This window comes from Onychomys torridus, chromosome 4 (assembly GCF_903995425.1).
Source record: "Onychomys torridus chromosome 4, mOncTor1.1, whole genome shotgun sequence".
Taxonomy (NCBI): domain Eukaryota; kingdom Metazoa; phylum Chordata; class Mammalia; order Rodentia; family Cricetidae; genus Onychomys; species Onychomys torridus.
Genome location: NC_050446.1, coordinates 78,123,847 through 78,150,700, shown reverse-complemented (window position 1 = coordinate 78,150,700; position 26,854 = coordinate 78,123,847). Strand labels below are relative to the sequence as shown.

The 26,854-nt window shown below is 44.1% G+C and overlaps 1 protein-coding gene across 1 annotated transcript in view; it reads left to right on the top strand.

Moving 5' to 3' along the window:
• Positions 1-2,169: 2,169 nt before the first annotated feature.
• Cat (catalase) overlaps positions 2,170-26,854 on the top strand; it is a 29,240-nt gene continuing 4,555 nt past the window's right edge. The window contains exons 1-10 of the mRNA XM_036186114.1: positions 2,170-2,350; positions 8,861-9,032; positions 11,037-11,147; positions 12,351-12,481; positions 13,530-13,634; positions 14,151-14,276; positions 17,137-17,328; positions 17,791-17,943; positions 21,812-21,950; positions 24,780-24,910. Of these exons, the coding sequence (XP_036042007.1) occupies positions 2,285-2,350; positions 8,861-9,032; positions 11,037-11,147; positions 12,351-12,481; positions 13,530-13,634; positions 14,151-14,276; positions 17,137-17,328; positions 17,791-17,943; positions 21,812-21,950; positions 24,780-24,910 (1,326 nt within the window). The 5' untranslated portion in view covers positions 2,170-2,284. The remainder of the gene's footprint in view (positions 2,351-8,860; positions 9,033-11,036; positions 11,148-12,350; positions 12,482-13,529; positions 13,635-14,150; positions 14,277-17,136; positions 17,329-17,790; positions 17,944-21,811; positions 21,951-24,779; positions 24,911-26,854) is intronic.

The window sequence follows — 26,854 nt, the reverse complement described above, 5'->3', positions numbered from 1 at the left end:
TGGAAATAACCCCTTAGGAATCTAAGACAATAGTAACAGAGAGAAAAGAGAGAGGAAAAAAGGGAGAAAGAAAGAACCCCAAAGCAAACAAGACATGTCTGTGCTAAGAATGAAGGTGAACACGTGACTGGGGCTTTTATTTATTTTGTCCAGGTGTGTTCTAGCTACAGAGAAAAGGTTGACATTGCTTCTTAACTCAACACTGAGTTAACCTCACGAGCCACCGGCTCTGGAGATGAGTGGACAAGACCGGAATTTTGATTGTGTCTGTCAGTAATTGACTTTGGGCAAGTTGTTTATTTAACCTCCTTATACCTCAGCTTCTCAGGCCATATAATAAGGACAATATTAGTATATAACTTACAGTGTTGTTGGGTCAACTAAGCAAATATATCAAAAAACTGAACAGTCAAACAGTCCCGGACACACAGTAAGCACTTAAGGAGTTCTAATTTAAAATTTGTGTTACATTTAATTAATTAATACACACTCTTTCTCAGTCTCTCTCTGTCTCTGTCTGTCTCTCTCTCTCTCTGCGTGTGTGTATGTATACAAGTGCAGTAGCCAGAGACAACTTTTGGGAGTCAGGCCTTCTATCATGTAGGGCCTGGGTATCAAGTTCAGGTGGGCAGGATTGGCAGTGAGCTCCTTTACCCACTGATCTATCTTGCCAGCTCCAGCTCCCTATTTTCTTACTTTTATTGTTTTTTATTTTTGTGGTTGGTTTTCACATATGCAAGGTGAATACTCTACCACTGAGCTATAACCCCAGCCCTGTGCATGAATGTGTGTGTGTGTGTGTGTGTGTGTGTGTGTGTGTGTGTGTGTGTGTGTGTTGGGTCAGAAGACATTTCACAGTTGGTTTTCTTCTACCTTGTGGGTCTTGGGGACTGAACTTTGGGTGCTAGGCTGGGCAGTGAGTGACTTTCCCACTGAACTATGTTGTTGGCCCCATGGAATTTTGGATGTGATAGTCGCTGCCTTCATGGGCTTCACATTCTAGGGACAGTGTGAATGTAGATACAGCAAAAGACATCAAACAAACTGCACAGTGAATGGCATTTTTACAGTTGTGTTAAGTACCATATAGGAACAATACAGTAGATAAGATGAATTTGTGACTGTTTTCCCAAGGGAGTGCAAAACTTTTATCACTGAGATTTCTGTTATCACATCTTCATAAAATCAAGAACAAGATTTGAAATTTCCTCAACCACATGTCCACGATCCATAATTAAGGTGAAAGCTGAGAAGGTTTAATTTGAAAATGATGGCATCTGCACATGTGTATCAAGATGTTTAACGATAAATCCTAGCAGCTGAGAGAAAATAATCTATTGATTGAAATAAAAAAAAATAGGCCATAAGCTCACTAAATATTTACACATATTAGTAAATGTTTTGTTTTCTAGCTTAGAAAAAAAGTGTTTTTTTGGAAACAGGGTTTCATATCCAAGTCTGGCCGAAAACGCTTTATGTAGCCGAAGATGACCTTGAACTTCTGATCCTACACTTCCACCTCCCGAGTGCTGGGAGTACAGGCCTGCACCACGGCGCAGCTTACATGATTCTGGGGACTAAACCCAGGGCCTTGTGCATGCTAGACAAGCACTCTACCTTCTGAGCTATGTCCTCCGACCCAACATAGATGCCCCTCCCCCTAATGCTTTTCACAATTCTTCCTTGTTAGTGGAGAAAATAGAAGAGCCTGTCACTGCAGTCGGTAGAGGCCGCTTTGACACAGTGGGTCCATCTCAAAAGTCAGTCGTTTTCCTCTCACGGAGGAGATCCGCACCAATCTGTCGAAAGGTTAAACCATTTCTGAGTGCTTTTATAGTAAATTATTGGTATACAGCTTGGTAAGTGATACTCCGTGAGTAAGAGAAGGAAGAAAAGGAACCACCCACCCATTAGTAGCAAGCAAAGCTTATACCGGTAAGAAAATTTTGCACAGAGGAATTGGACCCTGGACTTGTTGACTCTCAGAGATCAGAGAGCACTAGCCTTGTCCTTTGGTCCCCTCCCCTCTTTCCATGCCAGGGTCCACCTCCAGGAGTCCCCGGCTTCTCGCCCCACCTTCCTTCCAATCCTTGTCCCTGCTAGAGTACTAGCGGCCAATCAGGAGGCGGCCATCCCGAGGGGTGGGGTGGTGTTGGTGTTGATTGGCGGAGCCTGAAGTCACCTCTCCAGCGGGCCTGGCCGACGCGATTGCTTACCCGGGTGGGACTTCGAGCGCGCCCAGCGGTCCTGTCTACCACGCTCTGCAGCTCGGCAATCCTACACCATGGCGGACAGCCGGGACCCAGCCAGCGACCAGATGAAGCAGTGGAAGGAACAGCGGTCCATGCAGGTACCTCATGTTCCCCAGAGCCCGTGAGAGCGTGGGCGGCGGCGAGTAACGGCGCGGGCTCCCCCTGGGTGGCCTGCGCCGGGGCTGCATCACTGGCCGCAAGCGAGTGGCTGCTGTCTGTCTCACGGACTATGTGGTGCAGGGGATTGGGCCTGCCTGCCTGCAGGACTGACTGTCCCTGGCAGCAAGGACCGGGTAACCGGTTGGCTCCGAGAGTTTGGCAGTTGTTCCAGCTGGGACAGAGGTCATAGCTTGAGGGAGACTTGGAGAGCTGTAGCTGTGAACCAGGAAGTGGGAGTCGACTCTGGCCTTATGTTTGTGAAATCTTACAACTGCACACATTGGCCTGTGCCCCCAGCAGCATTCACCGTGACAGGCAGCAGCCGCAACACTCAACGATTAAGTAAAGAGAATTTTTACATCCATTGTTTCACTGGCTCTTAGGAGCATCAGACTTGGTATTTTAGAACATTAGGCGGCAATCATTGCTTTGATTCACTTTGAGTGCCTGTAATGTGCCAGTTAAGCACCACAATGCTGGGCAAGATGTACAAATTCTCGTGTAGTAAGACCACACCCTGGAGTTTAGAGTCAAGACTGAGAAACAAGGTATGTAAACAGATGATTACCGTGTAGTTTCGATTGCAGACGAGCTGTGGAGTGTGGGATGAGTGCTGCAGTTGGTTGTAAGGCAGAAGACACTGTTACAGTGTCTTCACAGATAACAGGGATTTCAGTAGACTTGGGTAGGGACATTCCCGGCCTGGGCATCTTTGAGAGGTCGAGGCAGATGATCCTGCATGGTTCCATGGCTTCCCGTTACTATGGTGGGGGTGGGGCTGGGGGAGCCTTTCCCCCTTGCTCTTTCTCAAAACCACGCCCTTGTTGGTGAACTGGGGCACCAATGCCAGCGGCTCCTGGACTAAATTTGGGAAAACACTGATGTGCTTCTCTAAGCTCTTGGTCTCATCCCCATTCGTTATTTACCACAAGTTCCGTTCAGTTTTTTCCTGAGTTCTTCAAGTGAACCCGAGAGATAGTCATAATCAAGGACGCACACTAGTTAGTGGCAGATTGAAGATTTGAACGGAGCTACTTAGAGCCAGGGTCTGCTGGGTACCCAGTCGCTGCCAGAGCCTGGTTCATGCTGTCATGACTACTTGGTAAACTCAGAAACACTTGATCAGTGAGGTAAGAGTTTTAGAAAGTAAAATACACTTGTTCTTAAAGCATCCTGTTTACTCTGAGACCAGTTTGCCTGTGACTTATTTGGGGCAATCATTAAGCCTTAGCTGTTGACTTCTCTGGTGAAACACAGCTGGTCAACAAACACAAGATAAAACTGAGAGGCTCACTTGAAATGCTGCCCTCTCCCCTTTCCATGACATTTCCTTGCTATGGGCGTGTTGCCTGTATTGATGTTTTCTTCCTCAATTTGTGCTACTCTGAATACATGTTTATTTCTAGTGGGGAGCCCCTCTACTTTCTGGAAGGAAATTAGCACATTCTGTATAGCCTGGATAAGTACTTGATTATGAAAAGAGTTGAGAATTCAGAAAAGCTGGAAAGAACTGCAGGACATACCTGACTGCCCAGCTTCTGGATTATACAATTACCTTTTGTATAAGATTATCCATCTCCCTACCCCTCCATTTATCTATGAAATTAGTGATTTTTCTGAAGTGTCTCTCATCATCAGTATACTTTATACCTCAACACTGCAGGCATGTGAATGGAGAGTATGGTGTGCAGGTGCAGTTTTACAGTGATATTTGCATGCATGTAGATTTATGTGAAACATGTACATATATGTGTTCTGTTCAGCAAAGTTTAATGTATACATGTACCACTGCATCCTGAGCCCCTGTTAAGATACCAAGGCTGGACTGAGGAGATGCCTCACTGGGTAAAGTACTCTCTGTGCAAGTGGGAGGGGATGGGTTTGAGTCCCCAGAACGCATATGAACCTTGATGGCAACGTGTCCCTTGTAGTCCCAGCATTCCTATGTGGACCTGGGGGACAGAGACAGGAGAACACAGGCCAGCCAACCTGGCGTAGACAGTAGGAAACAACTTAAACAAGTGGAAGGTGGACAGTGACACCAGAGGTTGTCCTCTGACTTCCACAGCGTCCGTGAATGCACACCTGTATTCACACACAACAAAAGATTAAAAATAAAAACAAGTAAATAAAGGGGCTGTCCTTGAAAAACTATATACAAGGTTACCCTCACCCTGCCTGCCCTAGGAAATAATTGTTCTGAACGATTTAAACTATTGATTTATGGATTTTTGTAGAAGGCTCTTTTTTTTGTCTGTTTGTGTAGCAAAAAATGCTTTCCAATCACTCATGTTGTGTATCAGCAGTTAGAACTTTACACACCATGTCATGCTTTGTCATGTAACCAGACCACTGTTTATACTATTGCTGGGCACCTGGGTTGTTTCCAGGTTTGGATTATTACGAATAAAGTTGATATGAAACTCCTTATACCAGTCATTTTATGCACCCACACTTTGATTTTTCCTAGAAAATACCTAGTTAGATGTGCTGGCATATACCTGTGATCCCAGTACTAATGAAGTAGAGGCAGGTGGATCACCAGTTTGAAGCCATCCTGAGTTATATGACAAGAATCCTATTCTAATAAGTAAGGCAAAACCCCAAACTACTTAGAGTAGATATACTGGGCTATAGGGCCACTGGCTGTTTTAGGAGCAAACTGCCCAGTCCTCTTCCAAAGTGGTTGCCTCCCAACAACATGGGAGTTCTGGTTGCCTTACTTCCTGCCAGCTTTTGTTGTTCTCAGACTTTTATTTAGTCATTGCTCCTATGGTTTTAATTTGCTTTGCTCTGATGGACTAGAGATGCTGAGCATCCTTTTAGATGTCTGCTGATCATGGGCATAAACTCCTGTGTAATCTGTTGGTATCTCTTTTGTCCTTTTAAAATTTGTGGTTTTGACCTTTCACCATAGATTTCATGGCCCTCATTTTAAGTTCAGTCTTGTGTGGGCCAAGTGCCATAATAATGGCATCCAACATACACAACGGCATAAACACATGAGAAGTTTCTTGCTTTCTTGTATGATGGTTCAGAGTGGTTTGGGGTTGAAAAGAATTGAGTTGAGTGGTTGGGGTTGAAAAGTCCCTCCTGGTTATTGAGGGCCTCAGCTGCAGGAGGCTTCCCACAGATTAGCACATGGTTCTAAGTACTTGAAGCAGGGGGCTGGAGAGATGGCCCAGTACCTAAGAGCACTTGCTTTTCCTGGCTCAGGACCTGGGTTCCCAGCACCCACATGTGGCTCATAATGGTCTGTTACTCCAGTACCAGGGGACCTGACACTCTCTGGTCTCCATGGGCACTGTACCCACATAGTGCACAAACAGTTCATACAAATATAAATAAGTATTTTTTTAAAAAACAATAGCAGCAACCCCCCCCCCCACAACCCCCCAGCCCAAGTACACTGTTTAGCCATAGAAAGATTAAGTGTGTGGAGAAGGGTATTTGGGAAGTTTAGGGATCAGGTTCTCTTCCATTCTAATTGCCTTAGTTAGAACTCTGTTATAGGCTAAGAATAAGGGAAGCGGAGGAGTGTGGTCTACCTCTGTGTCTAGGAAGCCACATTGTGTTGTCTAAAACACACACGCCATAGTTCCTGGGAATCTATCCATCTTTCTTGTAATGTGACGATGGGTTAGTAGGCTCAATCTCTTTTCAGACTGTATTAATGTTATTATTATGACATTAAAAATGTCATTTCTTTTACTTTCACTGGAGTGGTAAATGGAAATGTTGGAACTGTCAGTGTTCTGGTGTCTCCTCTCTCAAGAACCAGATGTCCAGTGCCAAGTTGGATGGGTCCTTCTCTGGAACCAGGACCAGAGTATTGATCACTGTGGAAGCAATTTAGAAAACGGGAGTCTTCTTGTGGGCGGATGTTGCTGACAAGTGAATTGGGAGCTTTGTGAACGTTGATCGTCGACCATCAAATCCAGAATTTCACAGGCATGACCTAGGGGCATCTAAAAGACTGCTCTCTCTTCTTCTCAAAATGCATTAAAGAGACCATTCTACAGGTCTCCACAGAAGTTTGCATGGAACTGAAAGGAGTTTTGTTGCCAGCTGCTCAGATAACATGGGCTCTTCCTATGGGATACCCAGGTTGAATAAGTCATCTCTGACCACTGGAGAACCTGAGCATCAGAGTCCTGACTCTGTCCTGTCCCCTTGTTACTGGGGAGAGTCTGGGTCTTAGCCTGCCCTTCCTGTCAGTGAGATTTCTGTAAGAGAATTTATGTTTTTGTGGTTAACCCTGATAATATGAGTGTTGAGGACACACTGCCAACGTGAGGGATGGGAGAGGAATAGAGAGGGAGTAGCCGAATTAACTCCTTGTGTGAATGAGATTTCATGTCTCATGCAAGCAGGAGGAGCAGAATTGCTAAGTCATGGTGTGTCAGCAGGAGACACGGGGCAGAGGGAATCGTATTTTCTAAGTCTCCATCTTAGCCAAGATGTTCTCTCCAGGTTAGAAAGCAGGGGCTGACTGCAAAGTATAGGTCAGAAAGTACCGATTCATGGTTATCATTTTTGTTGTTAGCTTCCTTTTTTAAAGTACCTCAACTCTGCCACTTCTAATAAAAAAAAAAAAAAAGAAAGAAAGAAAAGGGATATTTTTCACCTATAGATGAGTTATCCTTCAATTCTTAAGCCTTTCTCTCCAAATCTCCCTCTGTCCCCTGCCCTCCGAATAATTGAAGCAGATCAGGCCAGTCATGGTGTTAACAAATTTTAGTTCTAGTTTCAAGACAGAGAAAACCCCTCTTTACAGTCACTATTTTGTGTACTTGGAAGGTTTGCTCTTTATATAGGATTATTCTAAAGGTTTTTAACTTTTGAAAACTAGTAGCGGTGTTTTGGCCATGAAGTAGTAAAGTGAATACTTGAGATATGTTAGCAACTACTGTGACCTGTTTACTCACATCACTTACAAATAAGACAGCAAAGCCTTGTTTGACAAAACATCTCTCATATTTATAACTGAGTGACCATATTCAGTCTGTTCTTGGGGCACTGGTGCAGTGAGTGTGGAACCTGACATTTACCATTTTCCTCCAAAGAAAATGGTTAAGACCAATTTTCCTTACATTTGTCTCATGAGATGATTGGGATGTTGAGGTGAAATAACTCGTGTGGTCCAGTCTCCAATCCCACCAGCTCACTGTAGTTAGCAACTCTTTATTGGACGGTGGAATTATGATTATTTTCAGGATCCAACCCGGAGCCTCACACACATGAGAAAAGTGCTTGACCATTGAGCAAGACCCCCTTCCATGGCGGTATTTTCATCTAAGAGCATATATTGCGAATGAATCCTGCATCAGCTTTCTGTCCAGTGCTCCCCTGAATATCCCCTGCGGTTGGCAATCTTCCTTTCCAGTCTTTGCCCTCTGGGCTCTTCCTGAACTGCTGCCTATTCAAGTCTTTGCTACCATTTTTTTTGGAGATAGAGTGTATGTACAGGAGGCCATGTGAGGAAATCTGTTAATGCTTTAGGAAATTGGATCAAGTGGTCGGACACTTGTATGAGAGTCTTGTTTATGAGGTTTACAAATTCCAAAGTGACTTTTCCTCAGTGTTCTTCCATATATAACTCACTATGTAGTACCACTCCCGATGGGGGCCATTTTCGTTCATACCAGCACAGTGACCTTGGGGGAGAATGAAGCAAGGGTGTGCACAGTGTCAGGTGGGACCTTGGACACTGTGGTCACTCAGAGGAGGGGCAGCCAAGAGACATCTGATGTAACTAGATCGGGAAAGGGTGTGTAGTACAAGTAATTGTTTAATACAGTAAAATGCCCTGCCCTGTTTCAGAGACGGTGACTTCTTTAGAACATTGGTAATATAATCCATCGTATCAGAAACAATTATTTTTAGCCAAAAGGCAGATTTCTTTTGTTTTGTTTGTTTGTTTCTTTGTTTTAAATTGAGAAGTGATGGCACACACAGCCAGCATACACAGCTTTAGAGAACACGTGTCTGTCCACAGCACTACTTCTGAACGGCCCCAGCAAGGAATCTGACTGACTGTAAGCTCCACCGTATGACAGAATCCAGCCCAAAGGGAAGCACCAGCTGGCATGGATTCTTTGAAGACCATCTTTTTACTGTTCGTTTTGACATTGGCTATCAAGCACATAACATTCCCTTTTGAGGGTGCTTATCTGGGGACTCAGGAGTGGCATCCAATGCCTATCTCTAGTAGCAGCTGAACCAGGTAGCAGACATTAGTCACCTCTGCTTCCCATAACAAGTGCTTTAGGAACTGATGTTGAGGTGTGACAAGAATTTCCGAGAGCGGACTGTAGTATTTCAGCATTTAGCGCACAGGAGACTTAAGAATGGGAAGAAGGTGTAAACGTTGCAAGGTATGACCGTGTAAGTTAAGGGTTCAGCTGTACTGACTCTGCTGTTCTTCTTTACCTTTCACGTTTGCATAGAAACCCGATGTCCTGACCACTGGAGGCGGGAACCCAATAGGAGATAAACTTAATGTCATGACTGCTGGGTCCCGAGGGCCCCTTCTCGTTCAGGATGTGGTTTTCACGGATGAAATGGCCCATTTTGACAGAGAGCGAATTCCCGAGAGAGTGGTACACGCAAAAGGAGCAGGTGAGAGCTGTCTGTCCTCACTCCTAACCTGGCTCAGAGGATTTCCCAAAGCACTTGACACCTTAAGTAGAAGGAACCTTGTAGTTATCAGACATAGCCTTCCTTCAGTAAAACCCCAAATCTCCACTCTTGGAAGAAAGGAAAACTTTCAATAATAGAAGAGTAGCCTAGGTTAGATTATATATATTTTATACATAAAACAATTTAAAAATATTTATTCATTTAAAGTATATGGGTGTTTTGCCTGTGTACCCAGAAGAAGGCGTTGGATTCCCTGAACTGGAGTTACAGACAGTTCTGAGCTGCTGCATGGATACTGGATGTTGAACCTGGGTCCTCTGGAAGAGCAGCCAGTGCTCTTAACTGCTGATCCATCTGTCCAGCCCCAAACCAGTTTTTAAAATACTAACTTTTGGGAGCCGGGGAGATAGCTCAGTTGGTAAAGTGCCTCCTGTCTAGCTGTGAGGACCTGAGTTTAGATCGTCAGCATCCATGTGTAAAAAAATGCTGGCATGCTATAACGCACTTGTAACCTCAGTGCTGGTGGGAGGCTGTGTGGGAGGAGGGTAATGGACAGAAGCTTTGGCCAGCCAGCCTAGCCAAATAGATGAACTTCAAGTTCAGTGCAAGACCTTTCTCAAAAAATAAAGGTGGGAAGCAGTAATCAAGGGCATCTAGTTTCTCCTTTGCCCTCCACACTCATGCATATGGATGTACTCATACCTGCATGCTTACATGGTGTGCACATACACCAAGCCAACAAACAAACAGCAATTTTCCAGCCAGGTGTGGCATGTGGCACATACCCGTAATGTCAGCACATGGGAAGCAGGGGCAGAGAGATACTGAGTTCAAGGCCAGCCTGTCCTAAGCGGTAATATCCTGTCTCAGTAAATCAAGGATTGGGGTGTAGCTCAGGACTAGGGTGCTTATCTAGCAAACCTAGGGTTCAGTCTCCAGCACCATACATGCTAAACAGTAACCTTTCATGATTTTTTCCATTATATAGGTCAGTAAAGGGATGAAAACACAGAGTAACACACACCACAGTTGTAGGTTAAAATATGCTCTTATGGGATAAATACTGAAATGAACTGCAAAATAGAACATAGTTATATGGGAACGGTGAATTTGTGTGGTCTTTTTCCTTTTCTTTTGCCTAACTTCTGTAGAACTTTGATCTTTTTATAGTGGATGTAAAAGATGATAATAGTGTTTAAAAGAAAAGCCCAATAAGAAAAAGAGTAGCTGCCAGGTGGTGGTGGTGGTGGTGGTGGTGGTGGTGGTGGTGGTGGTGGTGGTAGCGGCGGTGGTGGTGGCGGCGGCGGTGATGGTGGTGGCGGCGGCGGCGGCGGCAGCAGCAGCACACACCTTTAGTCCCAGCACTCGGGAGGCAGAGGCAGGTGGATCTTTGAGTTTGAGGCCAGCCTGGTCTACAGATCGAGTTCTAGGACAGCTAGGGCTACACAGAGAACCCTGTTTTGAAAAAACAAAACAAAAAAAGGAGAAAAGAAAAAAGGGCAGCATGAATTTTCTTCTTGGCCTGTTCTGTGGACTCGGTCAGCCTTCCCAATTCCTTCATCTCTTTTTTTTCAGAGACGTTTCTTCCCATTGTTACATCTTCTCTGCTGTCACTTGCTGTGCTTTCCCATTTGTCCTTTCTGCCCCGTCTCCTTCCCTGGAAACGAGCCCTTCCCTGTCTTTCCCTGGCCCCTGCCTCTACCTTTGGTTGGCCTTGACCAGCTAACACTCCCAGCACCCATCATTGCCTTTTGGCTCCAGCTGTGTGGCACCCATCCCAGCATTGAGTGACAATAGGGCTTTGTTTTGGCTCCTAACATCCTGTGTTTGTCCCCCTTTGGCTGCTAACATTCCCCCCCCCCCCCCCCAGTATTGGCAGACCCCGGGAACACTGTTCAGTTAGTTTTCCTTGTCATGGGTGCCTGGGGAGGGCCTGGTCCTCCTGGGCACGGTCTTGTGCTCAGTTTCTGTCTCTCCCATTAGGTGCCTTTGGATACTTTGAGGTCACTCACGACATTACCAGATACTCTAAGGCAAAGGTGTTTGAGCATATTGGAAAGCGGACTCCCATCGCGGTTCGCTTCTCGACAGTCGGTAAGTCAGTCTGTTTGGCATGCCTCTTTTGCTTCCTTCAATCTGCACCTTATTTGGGGACATTTATAGCTTAATCTTAAGAAAAACACACTAAGAATTAGGAAACAAGTATTTCTGTACGTTTTAACCCGTTTTACTATAGAGAAAATATCAGGAGACTTACAGGAAGTTACTGTTCTGTTTGCTGAACCGTGAAGGGGTTACCACTGCAAATCTCTGACATTTTTAGGTAACTTTCTACAAGGTTTGCCTCAAAGGGAAGTATGGAGTGGAAACCTTCTTTAATAACCATTGTAACAACTTCCCTTTACTGAGAATTAAGTCTAGAGCAACAATAGTATCGGTGATTTACCAACAATAGATAGGTGATTTATTTAACAATAGTATAGATAGAGTAATCTGTAGATCTACTTTGCAATATGGGATAATCTACTCCAGAATGATTAAGAAGTTTTCTTATTGTGTTACAGAATTAGTATTTGTACTTAACATTATTATATATATCCTAACACATCATAGTGCCTAATTAGTTAGACTTCTCTGTTAGGTTCTGTGCTTAAAAACAAACAAACAAACAAACAAACAAAAAACCTTGGCATGCAAAACTGTATGAGATAAATAATAAAACCCATGTCTTGGTTAATTTTCTCAATACTAGCTTCGCCATAACTCACTCTTCCTTAACATTTCCATTATTTTTTTTTAATGTGTATGGATGTTTGCCTGCATGCATATCTGTGTACCATGTGCCTTCCTGGTGTCCTCAGAAGCCAGGAGAGGGTGTCACATCTGCAGAAACTGGAGTTAGGTGGTTGGGAGCTGCTGTGTAGGTGCTGGGAATTGAATCCGAGTCTGGTAAGAGCAGCCAGTGCTCTTAACTGCTGAGTCCTCTCTCCAGTCCCAGACAACTCACTGCTTATTCCTCTAATCTTCATAATTATTTCCTTACTTTAATTACCTGTTTAAGTGGATAGCCTTGTCAGCTGTTGGTATATATGATCTCTTATCACTTTCAATTCAATCTTTTGTCTGATTTCTAGACCCAATTAGCAGGTAGGTTGTAGTAAAAATACCGCAGACATTTAAATACCTTATTTGACTCCAGGAAGTGGATTGAAGATGCTAAGTTTCTCTGTGATTTATAGCTTCGTGGCTGCACTCAACTTGGCTATGGTTCATTCTTTTTCCGTTTGACTCTTCCAGCTGGAGAGTCAGGTTCCGCGGACACAGTTCGTGACCCTCGTGGGTTCGCAGTGAAATTCTACACTGAAGATGGTAACTGGGATCTTGTGGGAAACAACACCCCTATTTTCTTCATCAGGGATGCCATATTGGTAGGTGGTGGGCTATTTTGCTCTCTACAAGTGCTGTTGATTTGTATTGATTTCCAGTTCTCTTTAGGGATTGGCCATTGAAGATAAGCCCTGGAGAAAAAAAGAGAATGTGGATTTTCTGGGTTACCCTTTTCAATTTTTTTTTTTTTCAGAATTTAGTGTGTCTCTATCACAGCAGTTCTCAACCTGTGGGTTGTGACCCCCGAGGGGGGGTGTCACATACCAGATATCCTGCATATTAGATAATTATATTATGATTCATAACAGTAGCAAAATTATAGTTATGAAGTAACAATGAAATAATTTTACGATGTGGGTCACTACAAAGAGTCAAAGCATTAGGAAGGTTGAGAACCACTGCTCTATAAGATCAAATGATAATTATCATTGGCATTAGATTTGACAGGTCAAGATTCACTGACCTAGTGGAAATGGTCTAGCTTCTGTTGTAGAGCTTGGAGGACTAGTCAAGTCAGCACTGGCTTTGTCCAAGAAGCAGATAGAGCGTGTGTGTGTGTGTGTGTGTGTGTGTGTGTGTGTGTGTGTGTGTGATGTGAGTATGTGTGTATGTGTGTGATGTGAGTGTGTGTGTGTGTGATGTGAGTGTGTATGTGAGTGTGTGTGTGTGTGTGTGTGTGTGTGTGTGATGTGAGTATGTGTGTGTGTGTGATGTGAGTATGTGTGTGAGTGTGTGTGTGTGTGTGTGTGTGTGTGTGATGTGAGTATGTGTGTGTGTGTGATGTGAGTATGTGTGTGTGTGTGTGTGTGTGTGTGTGTGTGTGTGTGTATGTGTGTGTGATGTGTTTGGTGGTTGTGGTATTTAAAGAGATATTTCAGCTTTGAGTGCGTTTGATCCTAGAGTATCCAAAGAGTTGGTTGTATTTTCTGATCAAATTTTATTTGAAAATTTAGCAATCTAAATTTCTGGAATTGGGTTCATCAGAATTATAATCTGTAAAGGAGCCATAATATATCATGTAAGACACTGTAATTCTTGTGAACTTAGCTTTGGGATTTTTATTTTCTCTTTACCCCTGCTGCCGTTTAGTTTCCATCCTTCATCCATAGCCAGAAGAGAAACCCTCAGACTCACCTGAAGGATCCTGACATGGTCTGGGACTTCTGGAGTCTCCGTCCAGAGTCCCTCCATCAGGTAAGGATGCTCTCTTTTTCCCGCTCCCGTGTCACCTGGGATGGCATTGTTAGTTAGGCCTTGCCATGTGTCTTGCTGCTCCGGTTGTTACAGTGGAGGTGGCTTCTGTCTTTCTGGGGTGCTTCTTCAATTTCTTGATCACAAAGAATTTACAGTGGCATGGTGCTAGATGGTTGGAAACACTATCAGTTAACAATTTGAAGACTAAGAATAAAGTCTAGTCTGATGGGAACAAAGCTGTGTGTTAGGGAGATGAGAGGAAAGCCATGCTAAAGTCAGCGTGAGTCTAGTTTCCAAACTTGCTCTAGTGTTTCTTCATAGAATTTGATGATATTAGTGATTCATGCTTTGTCACGCTTTACAATTTTTGTCGTTTTCTGTAGGCGAAATAATAACTCTTCTGATGGGAAGTTAGTGGATGTGTTCCATGTCCTGAGGAGTTTTCTGGAAATGCATGGATGTAAAAACTTGGGACACTTCAATTTAAATGGGAGGATTTCCGTTTCTGTTCCATAGGTTTCTTTCTTGTTCAGTGATAGAGGGATTCCGGATGGACACCGGCACATGAATGGCTATGGATCACACACATTCAAGCTGGTTAATGCAAATGGAGAGGCGGTCTATTGCAAGTTCCATTACAAGGTACATGTTGTCTGGGCCAGGGGTACTAGGCTTCTCCTCCTACCCAACTCTCTTTACTTCTCCTAAAGGACTGTGCAGAGACTGAGAATTCTCACCTTTCTCTGGCTTCCACCCTAGGGTACAAAGAATTGATACAGTTGACTAGCACTGAGAATATATTTTTAGTAAGTATACAATGTTCTGTCTGCATGTATCCCTGCAGGCCAGAAGAGGGCACCAGATCTCATTGTAGATGGTTGTGAGCCACCATGTGGTTGCTGGGAATTGAACTCAGGACCTTTGGAAGAGCAAGCAGTGCTCTTAACCTCTGAGCCATCTCTCCAGCCCCACTGTGAATATTTTGTTGGCCACCAATTCCTGGACAAATTCAGGCCTCTCAAATTAGAACTATGTGCAGTTGATGGATTCTTCCTTACATTTAGTTAGAGGTTAGAGTACATGGTTTCTGTCTTTGGTATGATCTTGGCTTATATTACAATGAACAATATTTGCCAGTGAACTTGAGAGGGTTAGCAGGATTTTCATTTGAGTACCTCAGGAGGTTAAAAACTTCTGTTCTAAATACTACTGCTAAATTAGAAGGAAGTGGATTCATGATAAGTGAAGTCTCTCTCCTTTTTGTGTGTGTTGTACTGGAATTGAACCTAGGGCTGCTGCGCAAGTACCGTACCATTGAACTACTACATCCCCAGCACCTCTTGTATTTTGAGACAGGATCTCATTAAGTTGCCCAGGTTAGCCTTGAACTTAGTTGGTAGCTCAGCTGAGCCTTGAACTTGCAATCCTTCTACCTCAGCTGAGTAGCTGGACTTTCAGGCCCACACAACCAGGCTCAGCATAGCTTCCCTTTTTAACAACATCCCAAAGGCCTGCTTTCTTCTGTAATATTTTAATACTTACTTGAACAAGCTATTTAGGTGTACTAAATGGGAAACTGTTTCCTTTAGATCTTTGGATCAATGTTAAGAAAGCAGTTGGTCCCTGGATTTATAAATGTCAAAAGGAGCTGTGTAAGGTCACTTGGAGCAAGACTCAGTGACTGTGGGGAATACAGAGCCTAGTCAGTAGCCCTGGAGTTAGGTCAGCCTTAACTTAGATCTTCACTGTCCCATACTGTGACATTGGACATATTGTTGAAAGTTCATTTCATTGTAAAATTGGGATGCACCTACAGCTGTCTACAGGCCTGAATAGATTGCTTATAGGATCCTGTGATAGGTTGAGATATATATGGATTCATTCATTCATTTACTCATAAATACAGCTTATTCTGATTTGTACTTACTCTCTTTAAACCCAAGGAATTTGGTTAAAGTCAGACCAGCATTGCACTGTTATGATACATTGAACATGGGATGACCTGCAGACGGCAGCCTTCATTTTTAAATCCTGAAGTTGCCTTCTCCTTTGGTCCCTTCCAGAGTTGATTTTGCTAAATGTTTCCATGACATGTGGCTTCTGGAATCTTATTAGGCACATGGTCAGCTCGTTGACCAGGGCTATAGTGATAGGAGTGAGTACCGAGGAAAGTGACATAATGCCTTTTTGAATATGATTGGTTTGTTTGGAAAGGCAGAGTGCTGATTTTGCCTGCTCCTAGAGAACTGGTGTAGCATGGCAACAATGAAGTTCATGGTAGTTCGGGGAACCCTGATTCTGTAATTTCTTAACAAACAAAAGGAAAATAGTAGGGATAGAGGGATATGCTGATCACAATTTCAGGGATTTTTCTGAGCTGTTTTAAAATGGAAATTAGGTTATTTCCAGAATTCCATGGTGTATATCTAAGGCAAATGCTGCGATACAGTATGTCCAAGAGGCATCTGCAACTCTCATGTTTTTTGAAGCAGTGTCCATCAGATAGTGAATGGATTAAGAAGATGTGATACAGTGGCCTGCTGTTAAGTCTCTCTCTCTCTCTCTCTCTCTCTCTCTCTCTCTCTCTCACTCACACACACACACACACACACACACACACACACACACGGAGAGAGAGAGACAGAGGCAGAGACAGAGACACAGAGAGAGACCCTGTCATTGTGACTTTGAGTGGAACTGTAGACTACTGCGCTAAGTGAAATGAGCCAGGCATAGACAGACATATGCGGCATGCTCTGTCGTCTCACAGGTGGAATTTGAGAATTAGAGGATGAAATTAGAATATTGATCATCAGAGGCCAGGGACAGTAGGGCCTGGGGGATGGGAAAGGCTAGCTGATGGTGTTGAGTCACATTTGGGGAGGACCAAGTTCTAATGTGCTCTTGCACAGGAGAGCGACTGCACTATGTAAGCTCTCAAAAACCTGGAAGGATTTGAGTGCTTTGCTTTAAGTAAATGATAAATATTCCCCATTAATAAGCATAATTTTGTTGTTTTAATACATCAGTTAAAATAAATTTAAAATTATTTTTAAAAATCCTTTAAAAATTCTTTAATTTTTATTATCTTTTGCTTACTTGAACAGATGAGAGTTTTTTATTATTAAAGAGGAGATGGGAATGGAGAGGAGGGGTTAGGGGGAAGGTGGGGGCGGGGGTGGGAGGGAGGAGGACAGGGGAACCCATGGCTGATGTGTAAAATTAAAACACAGATATAATAAATAAAAAAAGAAAAAAAAATGTATTTTTTTCTGATTAAAAAGCAACATAAGCATAAAAATACAAATGACATAGAATACATAAAGGGAAAGAAAGGAATGATTTTAAATGTGAAAAGTGTGGAAGAAATCCCCTTGACATTGACAAGAATCGGGATAAGTAAGTACAGTCAGATCTGAACAACAGAAGTATGATTTAAAGGAATTGTCTTTGGTTACCTCTTCCGTAAACTTGCACTGAGCCTCCCACTTTCACTCTGCAGACCGACCAGGGCATCAGAAACTTGCCCGTTGGAGAGGCGGCAAGACTCACCCAGGAAGATCCGGATTACGGCCTCCGAGACCTTTTCAATGCCATCGCCAGAGGCAACTATCCATCCTGGACTTTTTACATCCAGGTCATGACTTTCAAGGAGGCGGAAACTTTCCCATTTAATCCATTTGATCTTACCAAGGTAAGTCAGCAGCAACTATTTCATTCTCTAAGTCTCTTCCTGTTTAATAATAATAATAATAATAATAATAATAATAATAATAAAAAATAAATAAACTACAGCTAAGCATTTGTAGTGATGGGGTGGGCTGGCTATGAGGCGGTAGCTCGCCAGGGTCCTCATGTCTGTGAGTGGCTGCCTGCCAGTGCCTCACTTCCACTCCCATGTGGGAAGTTCATTGGGGTCACTCTGGAGGCTTCCTGTGTTATTAGCAGGGGACAAGTTTTAAAAAGCTAATTGCACAGTTGTCAATATTTACCATTTGCTATTACAATAGGATAATGCAGTCACCTGACATTCTTATCATGTTTCTCTTGGGTTAAGAATTATTTTCACTGGCTTGATTATAATTGAAAGTTGGTGTTTTCATGGATGCCTTTAATATCCACCATCTGGAAATTATGACTACAATATTGTTTTCAGGTTTGGCCTCACAAGGACTACCCTCTTATACCAGTTGGCAAGCTGGTCTTAAACAGAAACCCAGTTAATTACTTTGCTGAAGTTGAGCAGATGGCTTTTGATCCAAGCAACATGCCCCCTGGCATTGAGCCGAGCCCTGACAAAATGCTCCAGGTAAGCCAGTGAGTTGAGATGTTCTGAGGCAGGTGCCTGTTTGTGTGCACACATACATGTGCACACAGTGTATAACTTGGTGTGATCTTTATATGAGGAATTGCTAAAGCTATCACTTGAATTTTAATTGAGGTGCTTAATTCCTTTGAGATCACTGGGATGAAACGTCCTTAGTGACCATTCTATAGTTGAACCAATTATAAGCCACACCCATGATAAAGTATCTAATATTTGAAGATGTGAACACTATATCTCGGGAAAAAGATATAATAGAAATGTCTCCATATTTTAGAAAAAAAATAACATGGTTAGGTCAGCCATTATATCTTATGTTATAAAATCTAATAAATAATTACAATCACTGACAACATAATTTTATCCATTTCTAGTCCAGGGTGATACTTACTATTTTCTATCTGTGAAAACAGCTACATAGATGATTTTTATTAACCTGGTTTTGTGATTATTGACAGTGGAGTAGTTTAATCATGTGATCTCACCAGGCATTCAGCACCCTGTAAGTCACTTTCTGGGGTGCTCTGCCAAGAGTTCAAAGAGTGAAAATTCTAATTTGGACCAGGAATCAGAAGGAAAATAATTGGCTGAATAATTGCTGTGCAAACCAATCTTTTGTGATTTTTAGATTCTGAACACAAAACAGAGGTTAAAGATTAGATCTTTGATCAGACCACAGAGGTCAAAGGTTGTTGCTTACGTAAGTTCTGATTTAGGCAAGCATCCGGTTCCTTGGAGAGCAAGCTGAGATTCTCTGTGTGTCTGTGGGTTACCTTTGCTTGACACTGGGGATATTTCATACTTTTTTCATTATACAAGCTGAGCACTGTTGTACTGGGTGTGTTGCTGTGAAAGGCTGGACAACTGTAGCATAAAGCAGAGTGCAGTGGTGGATCTGAGGTTGAAGTGTGTGAGATAGGGGCCAGTCACAAAATTCTAGGAATGAGATGGCGTTTGAAATGGAGTTTGCAGGCTGAGTAGGAGCCTGATTTTCAGCAAATGACACAAAACAGTGGAGGGCATGTGGACAGGCACAGACGTGCCCTGGGTTGGTAGTATTTGAGCTGTACAGTTACTCTGTTCTGAAGTAGAGGGCATGCGGACAGGCACAGACGTGCCCTGGGTTGGTAGTATTTGAGCTGTACAGTTACTCTGTTCTGAAGTAGAGGTCATGCGGACAGGCACAGACGTGCCCTGGGTTGGTAGTATTTGAGCTGTACAGTTACTCTGTTCTGAATGAGAGAGGAATTGAGTGTGCACAGGTTTACCAAGTCTGTGTTAGAGGAGCCTTTAAATAATGCTGGACATTCGTACAGCTCTCTGTTCTGGGAAACAGAAGGATTACTCAGTTTTGAGAAGCATGGCCGGGTAGCTATCACATAGAAGAACTCCTCTCAGTGTTGAACAGTAAAGGGAGGAGCTGAGATTAGGGACAGAAAGGGAACTGGAGTAGAATACAGCTGTAAGCAGATGTATCTGGGGCTTGGTTGGCGCTGGAGAATAGAGGAAGTATGGCCCTGCCCACTGCCTTTCCTGCTTGGTGGGTGGAAGGGAACGGAAGGAACTGTGTGATTAGGGACTAGCAGGGTCCACTGGGCAGGGAAAAGTCATGGACAGAGCTCAGATTGCATAATCCTGGTATTGAGAAAACATTGAGAAGTGAAAGGCGACTCAGGTCGTCACAGGACTCCAGTTTACCAGTGTTCTTTGGGACTGCAGCAACATCTGGAGTCAGATAGCAGCTCAGTCACACGACCAAGAGAACACTGAAGGTTGGAATGGAGGACTTGGCCCAGGGTGGACACCCACGGCAATTGTGTGTTCCGTGCAACAAAAGAAAACAAGTGTAGGCCAGGCATGGTGTTACTCAGCCGAACATTCTGGTTCTATGGGGCGTGGGAGGAGACGCCCAGTTTGGGAAGGACTGTTGGCCTCCTTTAGCCATTTGCTGACCAGGGTGGGTAAGGACCGTAATCTGAGAAGCCCTTGGAAGGTTCTTTTATGGGAATATCGGGGCAGAGAGCAAGTTCAGAGGGCTGCAGTTAGCCCTGAAGAGAATGAGCGCTGAAGCGGGGCAGTGGCCCTTGCTGTGTTGATGGACGGTGTCTTCGTTTAGGTTTAAACAAGGTCATGTTAGTAAATCTTAAAACTTAATCCAATGTGGTCAGCCAGCGTGTCATGAAGCAGCCAGACTAGTGTAATGCAGGAAGCAGAGAGACTGCACCAAGGGTCTGGCCATGCAGCTGTGTGGCCTTTCTTTGCTCTCACACTTGGTCATTTACAGCTGGGATCTGGAGGGCAGTTGTGCTGGTTGCTTGAGCGGGGAATGACTGTTCGGTCAGGTAGAGCAGTGTTGTAAAGGACAAAGCCTTGAGTAAGGCCCCCATGCAGGTCGGTGTCTGTGTGTGTTCCCCATGGCCGTCTCTGAGCCTGTGTGTGTGTCCACTCATAGATGAGGTTAGGGTTGCCTGCTAAATCCAAGGTGACGAAGCCAGAGTGTTGTGCTAGAGGCTCCATCCAGAAGCTGCCCATGACTCCATTCTATCTTCTCGCCTGTTGATGGAGTTGGGGCCCTGCTTCTGGAGCCAGGGGAGGCAGCCAGTTTCTTTCTGTGGCTGGGGTATAGTGCCATCTGCATGACCAGCTATCAAATGTTAGCTGAGTGATGGGAAGCAGGCTTAACTTAGCCAAACATGTTGGCAGAATCAGTGGGACCTCGTTAAGCATGGCGCTGTGAGTGATTTGGGACAGAATAAGTGCTGTATTTGCCTTCTTTAGCTTGGTGTTTAGTTTTCATTTTTTTAATGCTCATTTTAAAAAAGGTAGTTCAATATTAAAATTTTAAATCAGTTTTAAAATTTAAAATCAGCATGCACATTAATGAGTTTTCATGAAGATATTTATGAAAGCTGTTATTATACTTTGTTTTTATGTACCCCCTTTCCTCTCCACTCTCCCTGTCTTCCTCCTCTGCCCTCCTCCCTCTTCTCTTCCTCCCCACACTGCTTCCTCCCAAAAATCCCTCCGGCTTTCATGTCGCATTTAGTCTATTATCCCCTCTATTTTTCCTTCCCCCTTAAAATCTCTTCATCCCCTCTCATGATCTCCTTTCTATGGTTTTAAGTATGTCTAAGAGTCAGGTAGTGATCAAGGCTGTGAAAGAAGAATTGCCATAGACTAAAACCTTACATGATAAGAATAGTTCAGTGATTAGATGTTAAGATCAATGCAGAGCAAATCCTAAAGCCTTTTGCTAATGTCAAGATGCTTCTCATCCTGCCTTGGGAAATATAAGGCATAATTTGCGTATTCAGGTTAACCTCAGAGTCATTACCTGTGGCTGAAAAAGGGCCAGTAGTTCCAACCACAGCTTTCTCTCCATGTTTGTTAGTAAGCCTCAGAATACAGAGTGTGTATAGTTAATTTACCATGCAGCGTGGGATACGCTTCTTTGAACAATTTCCACACAGCTGGCTTTCTAGAATTGCACTGTGTCTTATGAGCAAAGGTTCAGTTCCTCCCTTGGAGTAGAGGGAGATGGAGAATTCATTCAGGATTCTGGTGAGGTGGAATGTTAAATACCATGCCGAGGCGCTATCTCATCCTGGGGAGTGGGTAGGCGTCATTGTGTAGGACAGAGTGAAGTTAGTACTTGGCCAGATGGCATGGGAGATTAGGGATGGTTTCTTCAGGAAGAACACACTTTCTAGTGGGAAGAGCCTTGGCTCTGCAGGGCAGAGCTAGGCAGGGTTATGCGGTAATCATGTACTTTGATTTTTAGAATGATGTTTGTAGCGCACTTCCTATTTCATAAGCAACTGTTCCTAAATGTCTGCTGTGTGTATTACTGTAGGGCCGCCTTTTTGCCTATCCAGACACTCATCGCCACCGGCTGGGACCCAACTATCTCCAGATACCTGTGAACTGTCCCTATCGTGCTCGAGTGGCCAACTATCAGCGGGACGGCCCCATGTGCATGTACGACAATCAGGGTAGGCCTGATAGATTTGATTCCCTTGTAAAGGCAGTGGTGGTTCATGGGGCATGGATGGGCTGGGATGCTGGCCAGTGGTCCTCAAGCTAGCCCCCATGAGAATTCCTGTGCTGTATGTAACATGCTCTACAGGTACTGCCAGCCACCCAGGTCTGATGCTCAGTGTTTCGAGCTGTCTGCCGCCTCTTCTGGTTTCTGTCTGCTTTATGTGCATTCTTGAGATGTCCCTCCTCAGCTTGCCCTTGGTGTCTGTCCCGCAGTGGAAGGGTGGGAAGAGGAGCTTACACAGGGCTGTAGTGCAGGGTCTCCAACCTAAGTTAGAAAATGCACAGTTTCCCCAAGTCACTCACACCGGGACTGAAACCTTGGAGATGCAAAGGCACAAAGTTCCTGCTTCCTCCTGGTTCTGGTGAAGCCCGAGGACCAGGTCTGCCTAGAAATTAGAAGGAAAGGAAGGGAGTAGAGAAAACCAGGGGAGTCTTTTCCATGTTCTTCTCCTAAGCTGAAGTTACTTAAACCATCAACTGAGATGACATTCTCCTGCATTTGAGTGTTTTGGGGTTCATTTGTCAAGTACACGGCTTTTCCCTTTTAATTACCTTTTCTGATGCTGTTGCCCAGACAGCCTCTGATTAGCCGAGCAGAGTGCTTGGTTGATGTGCTTTCTTTTAATATTCCAGTTTAATAGATAACTTAGTTTTTAATTTCCTGCTGGGGGCCCGTGTTTCAGTAATAGGCTGTGGAAATAGATCTCTGCGGAAGTTTGACCAGTGATGTTTATTTGAACCATAGTTATCTATATGAAAATTAAAGGTATTATATATTACAGGGCATACCTCCAATAAAAAGAATATATGTATCTTAAAGGGGACTTGGAAAATAGATGATAAAAACTGACTTAAGAACCTTAGCACCCAGAGGCCACGATGATGGCATTTTTCTGTACTTCTTGCCATTCTTTTCAGTGACTATTTTTACACATTTAGTTGTTTTTTATATGCCATTTTGTGCTTGCCCCCATCATTACTCCCAGGCCTCCCTGCTATTTACTGAGTCTGTACCCTTTCTGCCAAACTCCACTGAGTGGGTGTAGTGTTTCTGTTCTCCTGGGACTCTAGAGGCCCCTGCCTGAAGTAATAGATATCCCCCTGCATCTGTATCCTGCCTTTCCATTCTTCCAGACTTGGTTTCTCTCCCCATCTTTTGTGGTCCTTTTGTTATTGCAGCTGTGCATGGCACAGACATCTGTGTTTGTCTTGAGCTTCATTTGTAGCTAACTGTTTCATGTTTGCATCCCATTGGCCCACATGCGAGAAAGCTGCTTTGAGGTGGATGTTGAAGTCCTCTGCTTGATTTTAGAGCGCACTTGGGCCATGCTCTGGAACTTCTCATGAAAGAACTTAATTGTTCCCAGTTGCCAATACCTCCAAGACAACTCCCACTTTTGAGTAAAGGTCAGAATGTATTTGGAAATAGAATTTAGAAATTCTCAAAGGGCGAATTCTTAGTGAAGGAATACTGTGGGGGTTGCCTAATGAACCCTCAGCTTTTCATGCCCACGCAGCAGCCCCTGGGTGCTTTCTAAAGTGAATAACTGATTGCCCCCATGGTGTAGGGCCAATGCCCCACCCAACTCTCCACACCCTTGGTGTCTTGATCCCTGGGATAGGAAGCATCTCCTAATTATCCATAGTGGATGTCTGTCTTGGCAGAGAGCCTTGAAGCATTCCAGTCACAGGCTTCTTCCTGTAAGAAGTTAGGTCATTCTGCACAATGGAGAGTCAGTGTTTGGATGTTCCTAGACAGTGTTCCTGTACAGTCAATATAGGCTCTGATAGGCAGTCTCCTGCCGAATCAGCCAAAGCAGTGTGCAGTTTGGAAAGTAAATATAGCAAAACAAGGGGCCATTGAGATGACTCAGAGGGTTAGCCTGAAGACCTGAGTTCAATCCCTGGGACCCACATGGTGGACGGAGAGAGTTGACTCCCACCAATTGTCCTCTGAACCCCACACATGTCCTGTAGTACAAGCATACACACAGTAAATAAAAATTAACAAGTGACAAGTGAGAAAAAGAAAAGCGTCATCATTTATTTCAGAATCATAAAGGATGTATAATTATACCTGCCAAAATTTTGTTCAATAAATCCAGATAAATGAATGCTAACATTTTACAAATACAGATTAAAAAAACCACCCTTCTTTTTTTAAAAACCCTTTTTAGGGGGGAATATAAAAGGAGAATTGAGGAGAATGTTAGAGCCTGCTAAGGAGAAAAGTTCTAAAATCCATGTGAGGAAGAGTGTCATCCAAAGGCAGAAGTACAGGTTCCAATCCCAGCCCCCACTGACACCCGTGTCAGCAGCCATGAACATCTCAGAGCTCCAGGTTTGGTCTGCAGAAAAGGGAACAGGCATGAATTAGGTCATTCTGCATCACTGAGAGTCAGTGTTTGGATGGAGCTTCTTTCTATCCGATTGGCAGATACTGTCAGACCTCTGGACCGATCTCAATGGCAACCACATCAGATCTTTGAAGATTCTTCCTAGTGTAGATAAGCCAAGAACCTTTGAAGTGTTGACACAGCCTTTGAGATCTCTTTATTCAGATTTAGAGTGAGGCAGCCCACATGGGCATTTAGAGAGGGCAGCATCCCCGGAGCCTGAAGCCAGACCTGGGAAGTGAGGAACCGTTTCCCAGCATGTGGTTTGTATGCATCTGCACCTAATGTGTGTGCATTTGATTCCCTCCGGCACCTGCCCCTTCCCACACTGATGCCCTGCAGACATTTGTCATCCCCTAAGTAGGTCTCTGCTTCTCTTTTAAGGTGGTGCTCCAAACTACTACCCCAACAGCTTCAGTGCCCCGGAGCAGCTGCACTCAGCCCTGGAGCACACTTCCCAGTGCTCCACAGATGTGCAGCGCTTCAACAGTGCCAATGAAGACAATGTCACTCAGGTAAACGGCTTCCTTGGCCCCTGGGGTTGGAGCACTTGACTGGTTTTCTTGTCAGGGCCTCATTGTATAGTCCTACCAGTCTCATTCTATAGCTCTGTTGGCCTGGAACTTGCTGTGTAGACCAGGCCAGCCTTGAACTCATAGATACCTACTTCTGTCTCTCACGTGCTGGGACTAAAGGCATATGCCATCACATCTGATTTATTGTCCACTTCTTAAGGTAGGCTAAGGCATCTTGAATTGAAGCCAGAGAAGACTTAGCTCTAACAATGAGTCAGGCTCTTTATTGTGTGGAGTCAAAGAGTTGTGTCATACTAGTCTTTGCAGTCCAGATTTGGGGACTCATTTTCAGTTCCCCTAGCCTTTATTAAGGGATACAGTTGGGTGATACTGGGGGAAAATGATCTCCTGAGCATCTAAGAAATGGGCAAGTAAGACCTAAGCATCCTGGCAGAACAGCCCAGTTTCCAGACATTAGATCTGGAGATCCAAGACTATTGGTGAAATTATTAAGGCCACTCCACGTAGTTAAAAGGGAAGTTTATTTTGTGGGGTAACTTACAAATGAAGGGGTAGGTTGCAGGGTCTGGCAAAGGTATAGTGCAGTCTGGTGGTGTTCTCTGGAGAACTCTGCTCGGTCTACCTCCAGCGTCCAGGGTCCCAGGACCAAGAGAGAGACCTCCTCCCGATCCTCAGTCTTCGGCTTCCTCCTCCGCCCTGCCTTGTGGGTGTGACCATTACTGAAGCCTCAATGGGGGTTGGAACTTCCAGGCCAATGCTGGGATGGCTACCCACTACACAAGACAGCTGTCGAGGGCTGGGAATGCGGCACAGGGCTTGCCTCACCTCACATGGGCAGGGCCTCGGGTTTGAATCCTGGTACTACAAAACACAGAACAACACTGGCAACAAGAGATATTGGGTTCTACTCAGCGCTCCTGGGCATGTGGTCCAGCTGTTCTTTAGATGTTTACTGCTTCCCACTGTGCCCCCGCCCCCCGCGTTTTTCCCTCTGCCTCTCTGCTTCTGCTGCTGGGTGATGCCCATGGCTGACTCTCCTTCATGGCTGTTTTTCTTTTCACGTTTTCTCTTGTTGAGTACCTCTCAATCTTTTCCTCAGTAATCAGATGCTCTTGGCTGAACTTTTCACCAGGTTGTATCCTTGGCCTTGGATTGGCCTGCTGCTAACTGCCCTCAGTCAGGTGCTCACCGTTTCCAGTCACGTGTCACTGCCCTGTGGGCTTTTCCAGTGGCTGCTGTGGGAGCCTGTGTATGGGCTAGGATGGGCCAGTGCAGCTTCCACCACACCCAGCCGAGGAATGGGAGTGTAGGTGCCCCACAGTCCTGTGGGGGAGCGTTCTGTTAGTGAATATTTAAATTCAATTAGCACTGCTTTTATTTTCTCAGTTTGAAATGTAGATTCCAAGTGAAATATTTATAAATACGTAAATGGATCTTTGTTTGAAGTGTGTGTGTGTATGTGTGTGTGTGTGTGTGTGTGTGTGTGTGTGTGTGTGAGCTTGCTATTTTATTGTGGGATATAAAACATATTTAGGTAAGCCTAATATAACTTGTAAAGCTTTTTATAGTAAATGTATGATTTTTAGAGCTATGGGTGACATCAGTGTATTGCAGTATAGTCTCTGCCGCTCAAGGAATTTGCTTGTGTGAGGTCAAGACCGGAGCAAAGCAAGCCATACAACTCCGATAGAAACCAGTTAGTTAACAAGACTGCTGTTTGCACATTAAGGTTTCCTATATGAGCTTTCTTAGGACCCTTCTTAGGACCCTTCTTATTTTAGTGAGAGGCTTTCTTAGCGCTATGTAAGATTCATATTTTTAAACAGCCATGATACTGGTATTATGGTTCAAAGCATAATGTCACAATAATAAAGGTTCTATGAGAAATATCTAAGAAGCTTCAAGTTTAGTTCTTTAAAAGTG